General features: G+C 45.5%; 1 protein-coding gene across 6 annotated transcripts in view; it reads left to right on the top strand.

The window, feature by feature from the left end:
- CNPY1 (canopy FGF signaling regulator 1) overlaps positions 1-24,604 on the top strand; it is a 202,199-nt gene that overhangs the window by 94,612 nt on the left and 82,983 nt on the right. For 5 of the 6 annotated variants that reach the window (XM_088450373.1, XM_088450374.1, XM_088450371.1 and 2 more), the window contains one exon: positions 517-619. The exons of the other annotated variant lie outside the window; for it this stretch is intronic. In XM_088450373.1, coding sequence (XP_088306499.1) covers positions 526-619 — 94 coding nt within the window. In that variant the 5' untranslated portion in view covers positions 517-525. The remainder of the gene's footprint in view (positions 1-516; positions 620-24,604) is intronic. 6 annotated transcript variants of the gene reach the window in all.

The following is a 24,604-nucleotide window of genomic DNA, read 5'->3' as shown; positions in this document are numbered from 1 at the left end:
AAAAAAAATTAAGAGGTTCTCCATGGCAACCAGCTTCCAGATAGCATTTATCAAGTACATTCTATAAAATGATTAGCAGAAGCTGATTGTTGCGATCGGCAACTTCTCCACTCTTTAGGTTTGATACATTTCACCCCCTAGTTACAGTTATCTTGTTATCTAATAATGTCCTGATCATCATCAATTCGCATCCGACCAGCCTCCCCCACCTTGACCATACAGGTCACAATTATATTTCAGAATGGAAATATCCAGATGTAATCAAAATGATGTAATTAAAGATCAGTTGTGACCGTGAACTGTTGCTTTTTAATTGAGTTTGATTAATTCCCCGATCATCTGAAATTTTTTACCAGTTCTGTGTTTTTAATAAACAAATTTAGTATTGTAGCTATGCAACTTGTGTTTGAACATAACTGACCACAGCAATTTCAATGGAAAGTGAGTTTAACTAAACATAATAGTATCTGTAATGTGGATTGTAATGAGTTTTTTTATCATTATTATTTTTTGTAGGTACTAAATATGAGACTACCTCTGTTCCAATTTGGAATGCTAATAGCATCTTTTTTATGCAACCATGTGGAAGGAAAGCGAGATCCAATCACATACTGCGGAGGTTAGTGAGCCTTGTGTATCGTTTCTTATCTTGTGTCTATGCTGGAACACATAGAGCCTGATTCTGAGACGGACGCAGCGGTGACCATGTTGGGCGCCTTTTGTCGCAGTGGAGTCTGAGACTCTATGCTAGAGCTGATGCCACCACAAAGCCCTTCCCTGGTGTACGAAGTGTGTCAGAATGTGCAGGGAATGAGACGCCCACTTTGAGCATCTTCAGATGCGATAATGATGTTGGTGCAACGGACGCAACCATTTTCAGTAGCACACCTGCAACACTCCCATAAGATGCCGCATCTGTGTGCGACTGGATAGCCACCTCCCTGTCTCCGACCCTGGAATGCCCAATACATTACTAATACATGTCAGATGCTGTGCCCCTGAATCAGTACTAGGGTTCTGCGCACAGACAATCAGGATGCATGTGCAGTAGAAAAACATTGCTCCAGAATGTTATAGCTATTAAGAACCATTTCACAACTATTATATTAATAAAGTAATGTGTTTAGTGGTTACATGAAGACTTCATAATAAGTGACATTTACAGCTTCCTTTAGTCATTTTTCATTTCTTTTTTGCTTAAACAACCTGTTGTTTTTTTTGTTTATATATTAGTAGCTAAATGATGGAAGTGTGTATATACAGTCAGGTGCATAAATATTGGGACATTGACAGAATTTTCATATTTTGGCCTCTACTCACCACCACAATGGCTTTGAAATGAAACAAACAAGATGTGCTTTAACTGCAGACTTTCAGATTTAATTTGAGGGTAATTACATCCAAATCAGGTGAATGGTGTAGAAATTACAACGGTTTCTATATGTGCCTCCCACTTTTTAAGGGGCCAAAAGTAATGGGACAAACTAAACAATCCTAAATCTAACTTTCACTTTTTAATACTTTGATGCTTTATAACTAATGCAGGGAAATAGTATTGAGTTTAACATTTGAATGTATATATCTCTGATTTATTTTTTTCACAAGTATATAACAGCTACATAATGGGGGTAAGGTGCAAACAGGGAGATTGCTGGACTCTTCAGAGAGACAGAGTTGGCAAGTATGACTGTTTGTATTGAAGAATCCAGTCAACAGTTGACCACTGTTGGCTTGTATGCATATTCATCTTCTGTTGTACTGAAAGAGAGTCTACATGTTTTCCATTTTATCACTGACATATGTCACCAAATGAAATAATAGTCCTTTCGTTCAGCACATAATCATTCTGCTCCTGTTGTCTGCTGGAGTAAGGAGGCGCATTTTGCTGTACGTGCTGGCTTGTATACAAAAAATGCATTTTATGCCTGTACCACATTTTACCACATAGGCCACACTGGATGTTATTTTTGAGTAAGTTCATGTTAATATGCTTAGTATATTGAACTATTAAAACACGTGTGGCAGTGAACGCTGAATATATGATAATCAAATTTCAGTGTGTAGTTCTGTGGATGATACAACTTATGCTAACTTAAATACAGAATATATCATATTGTCATTGAATTATATTGCAAGCTGAACTTGTATAGCCTGTCATCCTTTACAATAATATAAGGGAGAATCAATTACCACTATGTAATATCGCTAAGTGAAGTGATTATACTAGAGACGTGGTATATTTATTAAAAGACACTATCAGCGTGTGGGGATTATCCAGGTGTATAATTGCCAATTAAAACACATGTGTTTGATCTAAATAAGCTGAGTATAGGATAATCATTTTCAGTATACAGCGTTGTAGATGACATAACTTATATCAACTTAAATACATTGTATATAAACTGGTGGGCCCTATCCAGGTTTATTTCTGCCGATTAAGACACACGTGGTAGTGATAGCCGAATACAGGATAATCAGCTTTCAATACATAGTGCTGTGGATGATACAACTCACATTAACCTAATTTTATTGTATATCATAATTAAAATAAGAATCTATATCGTTCATCATTGGTGAAAATATTATTCTCATTATATGAGGAATAATTGAATGTGACACTGCTGAAATGGATATAGGCAGTGATGAACAATAGATCTTTACTATTTTTATTCAAATTATTGATGTGAACAAATGAAAATACTTACCTATACCAACAAATGGAGAAAATGCAGTGATATACAATACAGCACTGCCGTATATGGTTACATATTTGAGACAGTATAATGTGAGAAGATAAAATGTATCAATCATTTATACACAGCAATAGTTATATTCAGCAGCTCAATAGGATACTGTTGATTTATGAGCTACTGATCCAAACAACTGACGAGCACCGCAATTTATGAAGGAGGTGACATCATATATTGTCACAGGATATGTAAATAGGAGCAAATTCATCAGTGGATTTCCACATTGGTAAAAAAAGTGACAATAGATTGATGCTATTAAATATCTTTAATGAAGTATGTGGACAACATAAGAATAAATAGAGAAATAATACACGTAATAGGTTTTGTCAATATTTTTAATTATTCTTCTTATAAACATTTTTTATATATTTCGCCTTAATAAAAGTTATGTTTTAATTTAGAATCCCTCCGTCGTGCGCATGCGCAGTGCACACCATCGACCCACTTGCGAGCGGACAGCCGCTTGCGAGTGGGTCTGAATGAGGCCCTATGAGTTTGAGGATGCAAGCAATACTTCTTTCTACCAATGACTTCCTGCTTGCCTATCGGAACTAGTAGCACCTGTTCTCCTTTGGAATAACTGTCAGTGATCACGGTCAGGTAAAAAAATTGTGGGTCCCAGCGACTCCTCACTTTGACAAAATGGGGTCCTACTCCACAGATTCTAGGTCCATAACATATTATGCTTTTGATTTCACCATATAGCATCAGACCACCCCACATTCCCTACACACACACACACACTATGGAAGTCACTCATATTACAGTACGGATAATGCTGATAATGACATTGCCTTGATCTTACATGCCAACAGGGGCAGAGAGGGGGGTGAGGGCAGGCAGCAGTTGGAACATTGCTGTGGGCAGGTAGCAGTTGGGGTAGAAGGGGTTAAGTGCAAGAAGCAGTTGGGATAGAGCTGGGGGTAGGGAGGTGGTTAGTGCAGACAGCAGTTGGGACAGTGCTGGGAACAGGTAACAGTTGGAGTAGAGGGGGTTAAGGGCAGGCAGCATTTGGGGTAGAATTGGGGGTTGAGGCAGGGAGCAGTTGGTGCAGGGAGGTGGTAGAGAGGGGGTAAGTGTAGATAGCAGTTGGATCAGTACTGAAGAGCAAGGAGGGAGATAAGGACATGCAGTGCTGAGTATAGCATAGGGATAAGCAGTGGCATCCCTCTCCGCACTGACACCTGGTGCGGGGAGGGCTAGAGTGCTGACAAAAAGGGACAGTGGCCTCGTAGCCGAACTCCCATTCTGCGTTCTTAGAACTCGGGGGTGGTGGTGGGGGGTGCCAGAGGTGTGTACTGCCCTGTGTGCAATGCCGGCTCCCTCACTGTGACAGGAGTCAGCACCTTGGTGTCACACCTTGGTGGGTGACACCTGGGTGCGGCTTGCACCCCCCTTGTGAAGCCACTGGGGATAAGTGTAGATAGCCGGGCAGTACTAGGGGGCAAAGAGGGGGTTAGGGGCGTGCAGCACTGGAGATAGGGAGAGGATAAAGGTAAATAGCAGCTGGGGCAGTACTGGGGGGCAAGGAGGGTTTTAGTGGCACGCAGTGCTGGTGTTAGGGAGTGGATAAGGGTAGATATCAGATGGGGCAGTACTGTGGGGCAAGGAGGGGTTTAGGGGCATGCAATTCTGGGGATAGGATTGGGATAAGGGTAGATAGCAGCAGGGGCAGTACTGGGGGGGCAAGGAGCGAGCTAGGGGCATGCAGTGCTGGGGTTAGGACGGGGATATTGGTAGATAGCAGCTGGGGCAGTACTGGGGGCAAGGAAGGGTTTAGGGGCTGGCAAGTGCTGGGGGTAGTAGCAGGCCAGTGCTAGGGTATCCGGTGCTCCCCTGCAAACTATAAATTTGCGCCCTTCTACAAATGAGTCAGGCAGTGAATGATGCTGGGAAGAGGCAGTAGGTGACACTGGTGAGGGATTAGACGGTGACTGAGAGGGAAACGGGGAGGGAGTGGGTGATGAGAAGCAAAGAGGCAGAGGGTGATGTGAAGAGGCAGTTGGTGATGGGCAGAGAGTGACAGCAGAGGCAGGAGGTTACAGGGAGAAGCAGTGGGTGACGGGAGAGGAAGGGTAATGGATAGAGGCAGTGGGAAGAGAGGCTGGCGCAAACAAAAGATGGACAGAAAGACTGGTGCAGAGGAAGGGAAGAGAGGCTGGCAGAAAGGTTGGCACAGAGAGGAAAAAGTCAGATTGCTTGCAAGAACATATAACAGAATGATACCACTTAGACACCTTATGTGTCTCCACACACCACTTCATGTGCCGATACCGCACATGCCTCCACAAGTCACTCAGACCACCACATGCAACTGTGACCTCCCCCTTTTACAACAAATACCACACTGGCCCTCCCCACATATCACAACGAATACCCCTGTTATTGTCCCCAATCACTGTTTTTCGTAAAAAAAATACCTCTCACCTCCTGAGATCTCTCTGTGGATCTAGTAGGTCAGGGAAGCAGCTGCGTTATCCGCTGTCAGGTGGTGCACTCTGACTCCTGCTCCAACCTCTCCTTTCTGACGAGTCTACGTGGCCTGGTGCTACACACTAGACTAGCCTGCAGGCCAGGGGGAGACAGACAGCAACACTAAACTCAGCTGCAGCAGGCAGGGAGAGCGCCCCACTAGCCTGGTGCCTCCCTGCAATGCAGGCTTTGCTGAGCGTGTTGCGCCGGCTCTGTGTAGTAGAGAGATAAGGTGGTTATTATGAACACTAAATAACAGTCCTGTGGTACTACCCTCCGAACCCCCCTGCGCGTCAGCCACATTGCTTAATTGTAGAGTGTAAGCCATTAGCTTCCGTGGCACCAGCAGCCTGCACCCTGTTTGTATGCTTAGCTGAACCGCACTAAAAGATACCCCGTCTGCCTTCCTTCCTGCCCGCCATCAGCTTATTAACACTTCTACTCAGCTCATGTAGCCGCCTGTATAACGCCAGAACCGCCTTCATGCCGGATGTGCCAGCTTTCTATGCTGACAGGTTGCTTGGCTCGCCTTCGTACTCGATACTCTGAAGCCGTCTGTAGCGCCAAGTCCCGGGTCCCGCAGCTGTTGCATCTAGGAAGGGCGCAAAAAGGCTGGCTCCTCCTCTACTTTACTTTAATAGTCCTGCAATCAATTTACAGGTAGCCAATCGCGGTGGAGTGCATCCCCGGGGACCCACCCCTTCTAAAAAAAAAAAGTGAGTCCCCAGTGTCCATTTTCGAGTAAAATACACGCTATAGCGCGTATTTGCGATCACTGACTGTGGTTTATGCAGTGCGACGTGGGAGGTTGTGTCACAATGTAGTAAAAAAAAAAGTCAACATATAAACTTTCCTGGGAAATTGTGCAAATCATAGGGATAATAAATAAGTTCCAACTCAACAAACTCTTCGTATGTCTCTACTACATCCTGCTGCATTTTTTTTATTTTTTTGTTACGTTGAAATTTGCAACATGCACTAGCACCACCACCACGGAGTCTGCCTGCAAAGATGGGATAAGCACTGGCTGCATTAATTATTCTATTTGCTACTATATTACATTATTGGTTACTTTTGGCTCCGTTCCATTCAGAATTATGAAACCTCAGAGCAGTGTGAGAGAGAGATCAATTATAACAAAGATAGTGACAGGTTCCCTTTAAAAGTCTGCCATATAATAACATTCATGTTGCAAAAATGTCTCTAGCTATTATAAAGGTGATCCGCTTGTTACAAATCCATTGTTTTTTGTCTTTACCATGTAACCCCTCAATTTCCTCCCGGAAACTCAACTGTCAGTCTTTATCATGTTTGCTCATTTTCCTACAATACAAACAGCTTGCGAGTGTGGCCCAGTTGAATGAAGGGCCGACAACATAAGAGGTAGGGGCATGTCCTTATTGGGGGTAGATTCACAAAACTGACAAAAAATTACAGTAGGCAAAAGCAGAGGTATAGACTGGTTTTGTTTTGGATTTCTTTAAAAATTTAAAACAACAGAAAAGATCATGTAACCTGGATCTGTTTTTGTTCCTATAGTATTAACATCAATAACCTTAATCTCCAGTCATTTCCAGTCAATTTCGACCACCTCATAGCATCTGAAATCACGAGGTAGGAGCTTACATGCAATCTAAAATATGGCAGATCCGACTTTTAGATCCAATTTCTGAACTTGCGAGAAGACCAGAGTCGGTACTCTGTTTTACTTAGATCCCCAAAGTGATTCTGAAATAGGACTTTTTTCGACTCAGAACCCCAAAGTTCGGGTGTGTTCGGTTTTCAGCTAACAAAAAAACCTCTCATCTCTTTATAACACTCAAATTATAAGGATACAATTGTGCCCAATACAGAGAATACAAAAGAAATGTTCAATTTTCCATGACCATAAAAATAAACTTGTCTAAATATATAGGTGTATATTATGTTTATTTCAAAATTTAATGCTGAAAAACAAAATAAGGAAGCTTGAAAGTAATGTGTTAAATAACAGTTATTAGAGGGTATGTACAAACCAATGAATTAAAGTTACCTGAATGTAGATAACTCTTTTTACGGTTAAGATGGTTTGGAATTTTAGATTGCCTATAATTTTTCCAAGAAAACAAAGAATCCATACATAGGGGTCTATTCATCATCCTTGAATTTTTACAAAAGAGGGTGAAAATTAGAAGTTTCCCCTACTTTTGTAAAAATTAGGTGTCAGGGCCATTCATTAACTGTGTAACGCAGGAGATATCACAGATATCTCCTGGTTCCAATTCTCCCCTGATAATTTCCACAGTCTCCATACTTTAGTATGGGAATGTAATAATTATGTAATTCACCAAGTTTCGAAAAAGCATTTTTTTTGGGAACTTGTGAGTGATACTGTACGCCACCCTGAGATGGCGTACCTGAGATGGAGACAAAGTAGAAAGGATCCGGCAGCAGTGGGGGCCAGCATTGGGGGAAGGGGCACCGAGAACTGGAAGCGCGGGGGAGGAAAGGGGGGATGAATTATAAAGAGGACGCGGGTGGGGGGGAAGACAAACTACACAAGAGCCGACGGGGTGTGCGGGGACACTGATAGCTACACTTCCACATGCAGTCAAGACAGTGCAGTTGAGGGAGAAAGCATCACATTTTAGAAAAGGTGTCTTCGCAGAAACAGCATATTTTTGGAAGTGATACTTTAGTAATGCAGAAATGATGAATTGGACTAACTTTAACAATGAACTTGTGACGAGTTCAAAACTAAAATATCACACATGGTATTTTTATCATGATGAATAGGGCCCATAGCGATGAACAATATTACCTATATTTTCTTTTTATTGGACCAAAATGTGCAGTTTTATAGAATTAAGTCTTTCTGGATTTTTTTATTCCTTTAATAAATCAGTGATTGATACATAGTTAATTTCGCTGTTATCCCACAGTATAGTCTGTGCAGAGTTATGTACCACATGACTACAACTCTGAGAGCATAAAAGAGATGTAATATTATGTAGAAAAATACTAATAAATGAATACATGTCAGAGGCCTTTATATTTAACCAACATACCATGCAGGTTTGAGAAAACCGATCACCAACAAATATTATTGAAAGTGGAACAAATTAGATATTTATCTCATACTTCCAATCCTTTCAGAGTCTGGCATAGTGAAAGCAGAAATTCACACAAGGTGAACTCGCAACAAAACAAATATGAGGGGGGCAAGACCTTTAAAAACCACATTTTCCAGACTGTGCCCCCAAAATAGGCATGGTTACAGCTGTCACTCTGATGCTAAAGAAATGCAGCAACCAGGGTCATTGCTGTGCCCCGCTAGCAGTGTACACAGCCTAGGATGAAGAGAAGCATGATAAATTGGTGAAACAAAACCGTTCAGAGCCAGAATGAATCTCTGCCGAGCTATCAGCAAAAACTCTGGAAAAGAGAGAAGCATAAACATTTGGTTCAGTCTTTTTTTTTTTTTTTTTAACTATTTTTTTTTTTTCTCTAGTTACAACTGACTTTCTATGAGCTATTCTCAAGTGTATAATAGAATTGACAAGACTTTTTAAATTGTTAAAAAAAAAACGATTACTCTGCTTAATGGTAAAAAAAAAAAAAAAGTTAACAGGCAGAAAAACAGCAGCATAATCTTCACTGAGGAAAGATCTACCGTATATACTCGAGTATAAGTCGACTCGAATATAAGCCGAGGTACCTAATTTTACCACAAAAAAATGGGAAAACGTATTGACTCGAGTATAAGCCTAGGGTGAGAAATGCAGCAGCTACTGGTAGTAATCCCCCCTCTGGTACTGTCCCCAGTAGTAATCCCCCCCTGGTAGTGCCCCCAGTAGTAATCCCCCCCTGGTAGTGCCCCCAGTAGTAATATCCCCCCCTGGTAGTGCCCCCAGTAGTAATATCCCCCCCTGGTAGTGCCCCCAGTAGTAATACCCCCCCTGGTAGTGCCCCCAGTAGCAATATCCCCCCCTGGTAGTGCCCCCAGTATTAATCCCCCCCCTGGTAGTGCCCCCAGTAGCAACATCCCCCCTGGTAGTGCCCCCAATATTAATCCCCCCCTGGTAGTGCCCCCAGTAGCAATTTCCCCCCCTGGTAGTGCCCCCAGTATTAACCCCCCCTGGTAGTGCCCCCAGTAGCAACATCCCCCCTGGTAGTGCCCCCAGTATTCCCCCCCTCCCTAGTAGTGCCCCCTAGTAGCAACATCCCCCCCGTGGTAGTTCCCCCATTATTAATCCCCCCCCTCTGGTAGTGCCCCCAGTAGGGATATCCCCCCCTGGTAGTACCCCCCGGTAGTAGCCCCCCCCAGTAGAAAGAAATGTAAAAAAAACCAAACACTTACCTGTAACCCCGCTCCTGGTCCCGACGCTGCTACAGGCTCCTCCGCCGCTTTGCATAATGGGAGAGACGTCGTCATGACGATGTCTCTCCCATTACCCACTGCGGGAGCCGGAAGATGGCTCCCGCAGTGGGAGCAGCAGTAGCCGCTGAGAGTCTGACAGACTCTCAGCGGCTGCTGATTACACCAAACACATAGCTGCCGGCTCCGGCGGCTGTGTGTTTGGCAGTGTGTAGTGCTGACCGAACTCCGTCTGGTCAGCGCTACACACGCGTTGCAGGCTGTGTCACAGTGACACAGTCTGCACCGCGGCCCGCATGGTACGCTACTCAGCAGCGTACCATGCGGGCATGACTCGAGTATAAGCCGAGGGGGTGCTTTTTCAGCACAAAAAATGTGCTGAAAAACTCGGCTTATACTCGAGTATATACGGTATTTAAAGTTAAAAAATTCTAAATACTGTAAAGAGAGGAACAAAGCAGGAAGGTGCTCATAGGTTAGTAAATAAAAATCTTATAGAGAAATTAGGAGACTGTAATGGTTAGCATTACTGCCTCACAGCGCTGAGGTCGCGGGTTCGATTCCCACTACCGCCCTTACTGTGTGGAGTTTGTATATTCTCCCCGTGCTTGTGTGGGTTTCCTCTGGCTATTCCGGTTCCAGTGGCAAACGCAGGATTTCCAGACGGGGGTTTCCAAATGCTTAATTTTAGAGCGTGTGGCCTGTCAATGAAGAGGGCAGAATTAGTACTTAACCAGCTTTAATAAGTGTCATACAAAGTGTATTGTGTGTAATAATTCCAGCATATACAGGACCAGTGATCACAGTAAGCCATTAGATGCGTCAGTAGGCCATCCTGCCTGAGCTGAACGTATGTATTTTAGATGTGAGCACCATTCCAGACTATTGGAGCAAGTCTGGGAGCCTGGAGGAGCAGCAGAAGAACCTAGCACTGCCCTGGACATGCTGTATATGTACATATTGGGCTCTATAGCAGTGCTTGTTTTCCAGATCTTCTAGTTGGTGCACAGGTTATTTATGACTGGCTGATACATGTTAAAAGATCCACAGGTGGTGCAAAGTATTTCATGTGTGATACTGAGAAGAACATGCAGCACTAGTAACATTCTATTATATTACTATTTCTATTGTGGTCATGGTGTGGGCTGGGGAGGGGGGTTTCCAGGCAGACTGAAACCCCCCCTGCGTTTGCCTATGGGTTCCCTCCACACTCCAAAAATATACTGGTAGGTTAACTGGCTCCCCCCCAAAAAAAAATAACCCTGGTGTGTGTGTGTGTGTGTGTGTGTGTGGGCATGTGTTAGGAAATATTGAGTATTAGTTCCACTGGGGCAGGGGCTGATATAAGTAGGCAAATATTCTTTGTAAAGCGCAGCAGAATATGTATGGGCTATTAATTACTTGTGCATATATACTGTGTGTGTATGTATGTGTGCGTATATGTGTATGTATGTGTGTGTGTATATATATATATATATATATATATATATATATTAGCAATCCGGTGACCATATAGTAACGGAACAGGCAGCACCCTAGCGGACTTCATTTATAGGCAAAATCCTTTATTACCAACGTTTCAAGGCTTCACAGGTCTTGTCATCAGTGTATAGAAATACAAAAGTGTCAGTGCTTACCTTAAATAAGGATACTAATCCCATTGTGACCAATAGCGTGTCCTCCTTCCTCCTCCATCAGGGTGTTGCGTAGTGTATGACTTCATGGGGTGCAACGCTGCAACCAGTGGCACTGAACAGGTAACCTTAGAAACCCATAGACGCCAGTGTTTACAGAAAAAGACGAGGGTCAAAAAACCACACCATGTGTATACATCGCGGCACCCTGTAGGAGAAAGAACAGAGCAGAAACATTAAAGTGTATAAGGCATCTATATGCATAAAGAGGTGACATGTACAGTAGTGGAATTAATTCTGGACACTTAATAAAAAAAAAAATTATTTGATATTTATGCAGAAAATTCATATTCTGCTATACCAAATCAATACTTTAATGTTTTTATTTTAATCTATGAAGTTTCTACTTAATATTTTAACATGATTTGTCAGAGAGAGAGAGAGGAAACAGAGAGAAGGGGATGGAGAGATAGAGTGGGAGAAAGAAAAAGAGAGAGAGAAGGTTTTGAAATACACTTACCAGCCACTGTCAGTGGTGAAAGATGCAGGCTGTCACCAGTCACAGCAGGAAGCACGCTGACAGGATCCGGGAGCAGGTCTCACAAAAGCATCCATGCAGGCTCATGTGCTTTGTTCGGCACTCAATTCATCCAGACTGCGGCAGCCTTTACAATCAATCCTCAAAGCTAGTTGCAGCTCTGGTCGAAGTGTGAATAACGACTAAAATGGCTCTGAATATCTCAAAACGTGTTGAGTGGTCGCCTGTGAAGAGAGGCAAAGCCATGACGCTTCGTGAGGAAGGGTATACCTATGAAGAAATTGCAAAGAGGTTGGGTGGTGGGGCAACAAAGTCAGGTGTAGCCCACAATCGAGGAGTTGTTCGAAATTGACCCACAGAAGTGTATCTTTCAGCAGGATGGAGAGCCATGCCACACCGCCAACAGTTCAATGAAGTGGTTCGGTGATCACCAAATCACTGTCTTGTCTTGGCCAAGAAATAGTCCGGATTTAAATCCGATAGAAAATCTTTGATCAAGGCTTAAAGTGATGGTATCACGAAAAAATCCAATTAAGAGAGCTGGTCGAAGCCATAATCCAGACCTGGTACCACGTGATTTCACCTGAAGATCTGGGACGTCTGGTTCACTCGATGCCTCGACTAATCAAAGCTGTTCTTAAAAAACAGAGGAAATCCAATGAAATATTAATTTTGTGTGTTGCTGAAATTGCATTTTTGTTTTGTAATAGCATACCTGTAAAACTGGTTTTACTGAATTTTCACTGGAAATTTGACAAATGACAACTTAAAAATAAATAGTATTGATTATACTTATACTTTGATTGGAATATAAATAATAAGTGATTATAATGTAAAAATAATGACTAAATGCAAAATTTGTAAAATTTCCTGAAAGTGTCCATAATTAATTCCACTAGTGTACTGTATACAGATGTGCAACATAACATAAAAACGTGCATCTGGTATAAAAAATGCATATACAATCTACTAATACATAAATTCAGTCAACATAATAGTCACTTATTTATATATGTTTAATTAGGTCACAAACACATATAACATGGCATCCCCTGCTAGTTATGGAGAAACTAAAAGTATGGACACAACCACAGTATAAAAAGACCAATCTACCAAGTACATGGATAGTACAGAGGGGAAACAAGCATTAAATGAAAGCATTCTAAGTGATTTTATCATTTAAACTTTTGGATGTATAGCATCCAAGAGGTGAATCCACCTTGACTCAACTTGTAACAGTTTTCTAGCACAATCTCCACCTCTGGAAAAAGGTGGAACATGATCAATAATTTTATATCGCAAACAAGAGAGTGGATGACGGGCCTTCCTAAAGTGTTGGGCTACATGCTGGTCTGATTCTCTGCCGTCCAAAGAAGCTCTAATAGAGAAACGGTGCTTGGCCATGCACTCTTTAAACATGCGTGTTCTCTGGCCAACATAGCGCAGAGCTATTGTCAAGTGTATAATAGAATTGACAACACTTTTTAAATTGTTTTAAAAAAAATCAGATTACTCTGCATAATGGTAATAAAATAAAAGTTAACACGCAGAAAAACAGCAGCATAATCTTCATTGAGAAGTTCTATTTAAAATAAAAACAAATATAAATACTATAGAAAGAGAAATAAAGCAGGAACGTGCTCATAGTTTAGTGAATAAAAATCTTCTAGAGAAATGAGGGGACTGTGTAATGGTTAGCATTACTGCCTCACAGCGCTGAGGTCATGGGTTAGATTCCCACTACCGCCCTTACTGTGTGGACTTTATATATTCTCCCTGTGCTTGCGTGAGTTTCCCCTGAGTACTCCGGTTTCCTCCCACACTCCAAAAATATACTGGTAGTTTAACTGGCTCCCAAAAAAAATAACCCTGGTGTGTATGTGTGTGGGCATGTGGTAGGGAACATAGAGTGTAAGCTTCCCTGTGACAGGGACTGATATGAATGGGCAAATATTCTCTGTAAAGCGCTGTGGAATATGTATGCGCTATTAATAACTTGTGCATATATACTGTGTGTGTATACTATGTGTATATGTGTGTATATATATATATATATATATATGTAAGCATGTGTTTAGGCTTTTCTACTTCAGGGTCCATAGGCTATCCACAGGATACCTTGGGGTATAGGTGTGACGTCAGTCATCGGGCACCATAGAGTTAAGCTTTCAGCCTCCCAGGATGCACTAGGCTCCCCCTCCTATACCCCACCCCCGAGCCAAAGCACCTCAGTTTAGTTTGGTGCCCGGCCGGAGCCGGGTGCACCTGTTGGAGTGGGGGCTAGAAGAGCCCCTGAAGCTTTTTCTTCATGCAGCTGTGGCTGCACATCTGGATGAACAGCATGGACAGTCAGTCCTGACGTCCATGCTGTCGTCCCTACACCCCCGCCGGTACCAGAACGCCGGTACCGATCCGGGGATGCTGGTGAGCATCTGGGGTCACAGCTAGCGGTGACCCCAGATGTTCCGGACAATGGCCGGATTCAAGGGGAACAGCAGGTAAGCAGCGGGGTCCCGCGGTGGGTCCCCGCTGTCACATGGTCCAGAGTCCCCAGGAAGGGGGCTCCCTGGGGACTGGCTGCAGCGTGGAGCCAGGTATTGAACCTGCGCTTCCACTACCCCCTGGGACAGCGGACCGCAGCAGAGCGGTAGCGCTGCGGCGTCCCGGGGGTTAAATGCATGCCAGGGGAGCGCGCCTTCCCTGTCTCACAGCCAGCGCCTCCCCCGCTGCACACAGCCCTCTCTGCACACTGCCGACTGGTCCTGTGGCAGCGCTCCTCCCCCAGGCCAGCCTCCTCTCTGCTCCTCGGCGGCCATCTTTCCAACGCATGGTGAACGCTGCTGGAAGCGCTAGACGGAAGCATCGTGGTCTGGGTCCCCCCGCATACCTCTCCTCCAATTTGGGTCAGGTCTGTGTATGCTGCGCTGTGTCCTACCAGGCCCTGTGTCTGCGTAGTTGAGTGATCAGCGCTGTTAGTGCAGGAATTGATTTTTCTTTGCATTGTATGTGACTGTGCTAGCGCTGCTGCCTGTAACTTTTCTTCTAACTGTCAGCTTTATTACTGTCCCTGTCCTTTCTGCTAAGCCCTTGCGGTGCGGTGCTGCAGGGTGGTCTCTCGCCTATTTAATATATAATTGGTGAGAGGGGTCACATACTTGGTGCCATCATGTCTGAAAGTGATTTTCCTCTCCGTCTACAGTGTGCTACGTGTAAAGTACCGTTAGCGGAGGGGGAGGGTAGCGCGGAGGGCCTCTGCCGGCAGTGTTTGTCTGTGGCGCGGCCTATTACGGTTACAGCACCGGTACAGGGGCCGCCCTGGGCTTGTTTCGCTCAGGCGCTTACAACCTTAGTGGGCCAGTTAGCTCCGCAGCCCGCGTTTACGCAGATGGGTTTGTCCCAGCAGTCAGTGGTGTCGTCACCCATGCAGGGTTTCCCACGACAATTGGTGGTACCCCACAGTCTCCCTATTTCCCCGCTCCCGGTTTCTCAGGAGCCGGTGTGGGTTAACTCCCTGACGAGTTCGGTACAGCACTTGTCCGATGTGTTGCAAGGGGAGTCTGTGATGCGGCCACATAAACGGCCGGTGGCGTCTGTCGGCTCCTTATGAGGATGACGAGGGGACGTCTGATGATGGGGAGATTCTGGATCCTTACGATCAGGAACCTCTCCATACTAAGGACGCTGACGCTAAGTCCAAGGTATATATTCCTGGACTTATTCGGGCAGTCCGCACAGCCTTGGTGATTGAGGACGAAGTTCCCCCAGCGGCTAAATCAAAGTATGCCTTTTTTAAAGATGTGAAGGGCGATGCCACAGTCTTTCCTCTTTCGGGTCAGTTAGTGGACCATTTAGAGGAGGCGTGGAAACAGCCTGGCAAAAGATACCAGCCGCAGAGGCGCCTGGCAGTGGCTTATCCGTTCGCGGATAATTATTTTGCAAAGTGGGAATCCCCTCCACAGGTGGATTCTCACGTGACCCGTCTTGTCCGTAGTGCCACATTGCCGATGCCATCCATGTCCTCCCTTAAGGATGCTACGGACCGCAAGGTGGAGATCTGCCTGAAGTCCGCTTATTCCCTTGCGGGGGGGCATCACGGCCGGCTATGGCCATTTGCTGGGTTGCCAGAGCGATGGAGCGCTGGGCGGATTCATTAGAGGCGTCTTTTGATTCCGACTGTCCGGTCGAACAGGCGGAGTTGATTGGTAATCTCCGTGATTCGGCCACTTATATCAACGAGGCGGCCTTAGACATTAGTACTCTGGTGTCTAGAATTTCTTCAGCAACGGTGGCTGCTCGTCGCACCTTGTGGCTGCGATCCTGGAAGGTGGACGCAGATTCCAAAAAGGGTTTGGAGGCGTTGCCATTTACTGAAGAAGTTCTCTTCGGTCCGGGTCTGGACAAGATTGTGGCCATGCTGGCGGCAGCCAAATCGGCTTGTCTCCCGTCGGCCGCTGCTCCTTCTGGTTATGGACCATCGTCCTTTCGGTCTTATAGGGCCCAGGGCAGGCCCAAACCACAGTCTTTTCCTCGACAGGCTGGCCCTAAGAAATCGGCCAAGCCCCGGAAGCAGGCATGGAGTACCAGACGTCCGGCCCCTAAGCCAGATGACAAGCCTGCGGCCTGACGGTCCGGGCCTCCCTTTGGGGGATCCCAAAGTGGGAGGCCGCCTGCTGCAGTTCGCCCAGTGTTGGTCGGTCACTACGACAGACACTTGGGTTCTCGAGGTGGTCTCCCACGGGTACGCCCTCTCTTTCCGGCACAGACCCCCGGCTCGATTCTTCACTACGGGTCTACCATCAGACCGGAACAAGGCTACGGAGCTGCGGAAGGTATTGCACACTATGCTCCAGGCTGGAGTTATAGTGCCTGTTCCATTCTCCCAGAGGGGCCAGGGTTTCTATTCAAATCTTTTTTTGGTACAGAAACCCAATGGGTCGTATCGTCCGATTCTCAACCTCAAGGCTCTCAACAAGTCTTTGCGGGTTCCGAAGTTTCGGATGGAGACCCTACGGTCCATCATTCTGGCGCTGGAACCTGGGGACTACATGGTGTCATTGGACATACAGGACGCTTACCTGCATGTCCCTATTCTTTTGCGCCATCAACAGTTCCTCAGGTTTGCAATCCGCAGCGACCACTTCCAGTTTCGGGCGTTACCTTTTGGCCTGGCGACAGCACCACGTGTGTTCACCAAGGTGATGGCGGTCATGGCGGCTTCTCTGCGGCTGCAGGGAGTCCGCATGTTGCCGTACTTGGACGACCTTTTATTGGTGGCAGGATCTCCAGTGCTCCTTCTACGCCACTTGGACCTGACCGTTGCGCTACTGCAGCGGCACGGCTGGCTGATCAACTGGCAGAAGTCCACTCTAATCCCGTCTCGGCGGATTCTGTACCTCGGAGCCTTATTGGACTCGGAACAGCAAAGGATCTTCGTGACGGAGGACAAGATCTCTGCTTTACAGTCAAGGGTGCGCAGTTGTCTGCACAGCCGCCGGGTGTCCTTACACTCGGCGATGAGGTTACTGGGCTCCATGGTGTCGGTGTTCGACATGGTGGAATATGCCCAGTTTCTCTCCAGACCTCTGCAGCACCTGATCCTGTCCAAGTGGAACGGGCTGCCTCAGTCTCTGAAGTCCCAGACGATTGTGCTCACCCCGGAGGTTCGCCTGTCCCTTGCCTGGTGGTTGCAGACGACCCATCTCAACAAGGGACGTCCGTTCTGGGTACCGAATTGGGTCCTGTTGACAACGGACGCCAGTCTTTGGGGCTGGGGAGCAGTTTCGGGTCCACACTTGTTCCAGGGCAGGTGGACGCCGACAGAAGCGGAGCTTCCAATCAATATCTTGGAACTCCGTGCTGTCTTCAATGCTCTCCAGCAGGCACATCGGGTTCTCCAGGGTCGTCCGGTACAGGTCCAGTCGGACAACGCTACCACTGTGGCCTACATAAAAAGGCAAGGAGGAACCCGAAGTCGGGCGGCTCTCGTGGAGGTCTCTCGGATCCTGGTATGGGCGGAGCGCAATCTTCCGGCCATATCAGCGGTCTTCATCCCGGGAGTGCTAAATTGGGAGGCGGACTTTCTAAGTCGCCAGGACGTTCATCCGGGGGAATGGTCCCTGCACCCGGACGTTTTTCAACTGCTGGTGGACAGATGGGGTCTTCCAGAGATCGACCTCATGGTGTCCCGGTACAACAACAAGTTGCCGCTGTACGGGTCTCGCACAAGAGACGAAGGGGCGTCTCTGGTGGATGCTCTGTCTGTCCGGTGGACGTTCCGGTTCGCATACCTGTTCCCTCCGGTCTCCCTTCTTCCACGGGTAATCCGGAAATTCAAACAGGAAGGAGGGACGCTCCTGTTGATAGCTCCCGCGTGGCCCAGACGGCACTGGTTCTCAGACCTTCAGGGTCTGTCCGTGGACAGTCCTCTGCGGTTGCCGCTACGACCGGACCTTCTGTCACAGGGTCCTTGTCTTCACCCGGACCTGACTCGGCTGTCTTTGACGGCGTGGCTGTTGAGACAGCCATGCTGAGGTCCAGGGGGTTTTCCAGCTCTGTGGTGCGTACCATGTTACGAGCTCGGAAGCCGTCTTCCGCGAGGATATACCATCGCGTGTGGCATACGTTCTTCCATTGGTGTCGACCGAGAGGTTATGCACCGCCGGAATTTCGTCTGTCTCGGATACTCGCCTTCCTACAAGCGGGACTAGGTCATGGGCTTCGCCTTGCTTCTTTGAAGGTACAGGTTTTGGCCCTGTCTGTCTTTTTTCACCGTAGGATTGCTACAATCCCGGATGTGCGCACCTTTATGCAAGGTGTTCTCCGCATTCAGCCGCCCTTTGTTCCACCTGTGGCGCCTTGGGATTTGGCTGTGGTCCTGAGGGCTCTCCAGGGACCGCTATTTGAACCACTGGGCTCAGTGGATCTTAAATGGCTAACAGCTAAGACTGTTTTCCTTCTGGCTATTGCTTCGGCCAGACGTGTTTCTGATTTAGGGGCTCTTTCTTGTAAACCCCCTTTCTTGGTTTTTCATGGGAACAGGGCAGTGCTCCGCACTCGTCCCGAGTTTCTTCCCAAAGTTGTTTCCCAGTTTCATGTTAACGCGGAAATCGTTGTTCCGGCCTTTAACTCACCTGGTCTGTCAGTGGGTGAGGCCTCTTTGGATGTCGTGCGGGCCTTAAGGACTTATGTTGATCGCACTTCTTCGTTTAGGAAGTCGGACGCCTTGTTTGTCCTCTATGGCTTCCGTAAAAAGGGTTGGCCTGCTTCAAAGCAAACTTTGGCAGCCTGGATCCGTATGGCTATTTCTGAAGCTTATCTTCATGAAGGCCTGCCGGTTCCTCCTTCTGTGAAGGCTCATTCCACTAGGTCTGTGGGTCCTTCGTGGGCAGCTCGACGTGGTGCCTCTGCAGTCCAGATCTGCAAGGCTGCTACGTGGTCCTCTGTCCATACCTTCGTGAGGTATTACAGGTTTGACACCTTCGCCTCTCAGGATGCTTCCTTCGGGCGGCGGATTCTCCTTTCTGCACAGGAGCATCCCCACCCTTAAAGGATACTGCTTTGGGACATCCCCAAGGTATCCTGTGGATACCCTATGGACCCTGAAGTAGAAAATATGAGATATGGTAAGAACTTACCCTTGTTATCTCTATTTCTACAAAGTCCATAGGGTTCCACAGGACTCCCGCCCTGTCGCACCTGTGCTGCAGATGGGCTTTGCTCTGGTTACCGTTTTTTCCGTCTCCCTCTGGTGAGAATGTGATTCTTGTGTGTGTCCAGATCTTTTTTCTCTCTCTTCCTTCTCCTCCTCCGGCCTATGGCTTGGTAACTAACTGAGGTGCCTTGGCTCGGGGGCGGGGTATAGGAGGGGGACCCTAGTGCATCCTGGGAGACTGAAAGCTTAACTCTATGGTGCCCGATGACTGACGTCACACCTATACCCCAAGGTATCCTGTGGAACCCTATGGACTTCGTAGAAATAGAGATAACAAGGGTAAGTTCTTACCATATCTCATATTATTTGTAATATTTAAAATTTTCCTTTCACCCATCAATGGATATGATGATACGGAGTTCCTGGTATCAATAGCTATACTACACACCAAAAATGTGAGAACATAGTTGTGTTATTTTTGAGTTTAATATATAAAAATAAGGAATAAAAATTAGTACATCATAAAAAGATCAGAAAGCATATCCGTATCACTTTACCCAAATCTAGAAGTTCATCTTGTCCACATTACAGACTGAGAGTAGGGAGCTTCAGGTCCATGTGTCCAAGGCTCAGGTAAGGTTATGTCCTGAAACCATCTAACAGAACTTCCTCGGGGATATACACCTATCAGCCATAACATTATAATCACCTGCCTAATATTATGTAGGTCCCCCTAGTGTCTCCAGAACAGCTCTGACCTGTCAAGGTGTAGACTCCACAAGACCTCTGAACATGTCCTGTTTTATCTGGCACCAAGGTGTTAGCATTAGATCCTTTAAGTCATGTAAGTTGCAAAGTTCGGCCTTCATGGCTCCACTAGACGAATTTGGAGGCGATGATAACACCTTGAACCATTCCTGAACAATTTTGGAGTTTGACAGGGAGCATTACTCTGCTGAAAGAGGCCACTGCCGTCAGGGAGTACCATTGCCATGAAGGGGTGTCCTTGGTCTGCAACAATTTTCAGGCAAGTGGTACGTGTCAATTTAAAATCCACATGAATGCCAGGACCCAAGGTTCCCCAGCAGAACATTGCCCAGAGCATCACACTGTCTCTTGTGGCTTGCCTTCTTCCCATAGTTCATCCTTGTGCCACCTCTTCACCAGGCAAACGACATACATACTCCCAGCCACCCAGAAGATGTAAAAGAGAAAGTGATTAATCAAACAAGGCCACCTTATTCCATTGCTCTATGGTCCAGTTGTAAAGATCATGTGCCCATGGTTTGTGCTTTCAGCGGTGGACAGGGCTCAGCATGGGCTCTCTAACCAGTCTGTGGCTACACAGTGTATTCTGACACTTTTCTACCATAGCCAACATGAACTTTTTAAGCAATTTGTGCTACAGTAGCTCTTCTGTGAGATCAGACAAAACAGGCTAGCGCAACACTCGGCCTTGAGCATCTGTGACCATGTCACCAGTTCACTCGTTGTCCATCCTTGCACCACATTTGGTAGGTACCTACCACTGCGCATACCGGTAACATCCCACAAGGCCTGCTGTTTTGGAGATGTTCTGTCCCAGTCATCTAGCCATCACAATTTGAATGTTGTCAAAGTCGTTCAGATCCTTACACTTGCCCATTTTTCCTGCTACCAACACATCCACTTCAAAAACGGAGTGTTCACTTGCTGCCTAATCTATCTCAACCCTTGCAATCAGATAATCATTGCTATTCACTTCACCTGTCAATTGTTTTAATGTTATAGCTGATCTTTATATGTGTATTTATATGTGAAGACTGGACCCTGAAGTACACCTGCAGCCTTCATTTTTTTACATTGTGCTTGCCTATAATCTGGAAAACTATGCAGATTAGGAGTAAATGACAGTGCAGGCAGGCGTATGGAATGGGCTATATCATGAGCAGACTTATTTACAGAACAGAAATCAGTACAGCTTCCAAAATCACTTGAGTTTAAGAAATCACTGCAGAACAAAGGGGGTGATTCAGTTGCGGACAGATATGCTATCGCAGCTGCTAACATGGTAGCAGCGGTGAAAGCTGTAATATGGTAATGCAGCAGGAGATGTCATGCCTCCGGCATGCATTACTGAGCCAAGCTGCATCCAAGGACGCAGCATCAGATCATCTGTGAACCCTTTGGCCGGCTGAGTGACCATAGGCGGCGACACACCTCTGTCTTGGGAAACTGAGGCTGTCGCCTCTCCCACCCTGTCCAGAAATGGCAGCAGACTGTCAATCACTGACAGTCTGCTGCTGGACTGTATGTGGGATTGCAGACCAGTACTGCACATGCGCAGTATGGGTAGACGCATGCTCAGATTCCCGATAATCGTGAACCTGCATGATCCCTGTCACTGCATTCACAGCTGAATCACCCGCTGAAATTATTCTGCAGACCAAAATTGAAGACCATGTCTAGCAGGGCTGCCATCATTGGGAAATGCTGGGACTGGAGTCCTATTCCCGGTTAGAAGGGGGCCTGCCCGCAATGCTAAATTTTGCCAGGATCCAAGATTGTGGATTGATTATGCGGTCTGCAACAGTCTGAATGTATTGAGTGCTAAGCTGCTCGTGAGCTTGCCGGGCACTCTGCTAAGACCCCCAGGGTGGTTGCTGTTAGATGAGACAGTGAGTGAAACAGTTTACTGTCAAAGTTTATCGTGCAAACACGGAGCCTGACTAACTCCGTATTTCATGTATGCGGCTGTTGGAAAAGTAATTTAACACAGCACTTTGGAAGAGATGACCGTGACAGTGGGTGTATGAAGCCAGCCCCAGTGTCCCGGTTTTATGGAATTGTGTGGCCCTGACAAAGTTCAAACCCAGGCAAAAACCTAATCCTGGTCAAACTACACCACCATGCGAAATTTGGTGGAGCTAGGTACAAAACTCTGGGCATGCATAAAGGAAAGAGACAGTCGGACAGACAACACTTTCTTGCTTAATGTGTGTGTGTGTGTATGTATATATATATATATATATATATATATATACACACACACATCTGTTAGTGAATGTTAGTTAAATGCCTTTTCAAATAGAGAATATCAAACAAAATTTCTCGCTCTCTGTTTGCAAATATTTTCAGTAAGAAACCATTGGAACTGAGGGAGTATAAACGACCCTCACCAAAGCTTTTTTTCTGTCATCACAAGGTTTCAGACATCCAATGCCCCAAATACATTTGTGCTAGGTGCGTGAATGCCGTACTTATGAAAATTTTACTTTAGAAGAATTTTCTAAATCGAATTCGATTTGGTTTGATTTTGAGCAGTGATATAATGTTCGTTTTGTATGCTCATGTGCAAATCTAACATCAAATCCCACTCAAAATCGAACCTCAAATCCCCAAAGCAATAGACCTGCTTCATGCTGTCGTTTTTAGCATGAGCAGGTCTAATTGAGACAGATGCATGTATAGATCAGTGGGATCCATGCATGCATCTTTGTGTAAAATGCTTGTAAAGTGTTAAATAAAAAAATAAATAAAAGCACAACCAGCCACGGACTTTTCATAGCCAGTCCTAGTTGTGAAAATACAGGTGTCGGGGATAGCCCCAGGCTATCAGCCCAGGCCTGGGGTGCCTTGGAGAGGGGGACCCCAGGGATCCCCGGCTGGGCTGACTAGCAGTCAGGGCTAATGCGTAGGACGGGGGACCCAGTGAAAGGATTTCCCTGGCTGTGGCATCCCCCCAACTCCTGTTAGAAAGAATCCAGTAGTGGTTATGGCAAATACAGGGAACTCCTACTCATTTTGTTCCCTGTATTTCCAATAGAGATGTCTCTAACCAATGAATGATGGCAGGTAAGAGGTTGTTGTTGTTTGTTTTTTTATTATTATAGCGCTCACAATGTTTTCTATGCAGCAGTGCATAAAAGGAATTTGTCGAGCCCAGATTCCTTGCACAGTAAAGCTTACAATCTGGTGTCCGTTGGCTTTTGAACACGAGGACACAATTTCACTTGCTGAAGGTCCTGACCTTCAGATCTAAACAATGACCTCCAGAATGTTTTAACACAAAATAGAAAACCTATTGTAAAGTAAAACCTGTCACGCTCTACAATTGTTGTTTACAGTGTAGTTTTATATATTCAGTTAGGACCAAAACAGCAAGAAATAAATTTTAACATTGCCCTAGAAAAATATAATTGTGAAGTTATTTAAATCTCTGCTAATTACTTTTTATTTAACATTATTTATTATTAAATAAATTTAGTGCAAGGCAAGCTTGTGTATCAATAAATGTAAAATCTGAAGCCATACCCCTCTATGCTGCCTTTAGGACAGGACCTGCCTAATGTATTTATTTAACTCCAGTTAAGACCAAGAGAGTCAAATATTTAGGCTTGTTTATTACATCCCAGTACCATGTTTTGTACCAGAAGAATTCCACCCTCCAACCTTCCCTTCTTTGTCAAACTGTAATCTGACCTATCCTCCTGGTGGAAATATCTCATAATCTTGTGGATGGGCAGGATCATATGGGTAAAATGGACATAATGTTTAAGTGGCTGTAGCTCTTTCAAAGCCTACCTCTTGTGGTCCTACTCTCATTGATGAAGAACGTTCAACAGTCCATTGTACCATATATCTTGAACGACAAACCTCCAAGATTATCTTCCAATTTTCTTAAAAAATCTATACCTAGTGGAGGTTGTCAGGTCTCCCTTACATACCATTATACTTCCTAGTGGCCCAGTTTACACAAATTGGTGCTACTTTTGTCCCTCCCAGTAGTGATCTTCTTTCTTGACATTCAGGCTGTGATATGACAAACCATCCATCTAGTGGTGTTAATTTAATAAAATAAATTGCTAACATCTCCCCCATTGCATTGAATATTGAGTAACAACTTGAAGATATGTGTTCTATAATCGCTTACTGCCAATCTTACACCTGCCAGCTCTTCCATGAACCCTATTTATGGAAACCCTACATTCGTCCAGAATTTTCTCTTACAAGATTATTTCACTGACTTTGAGCAGAACTGAAATATCCTAACGATTTTGCCATAAGGGGCCGATGGCTTGCTCTCTTTGACAAAAAAAATTCTGTTCCATACCCGGAGGTCATTTAAGTTCATACAAATAAGAAATGTTCTATCCTCTCTTAGGGATCTCATACCCTTATAGACGCTATGCCTGTTGCAGATGTGGATAATATTTTCACTTT

Source organism: Taudactylus pleione, unplaced genomic scaffold (genome assembly GCF_031769625.1).
Source record: "Taudactylus pleione unplaced genomic scaffold, aTauple2 ptg000517l, whole genome shotgun sequence".
NCBI classification, from domain to species: Eukaryota; Metazoa; Chordata; class Amphibia; order Anura; family Myobatrachidae; genus Taudactylus; species Taudactylus pleione.
This window is presented reverse-complemented; position numbering and strand designations above follow the sequence as displayed.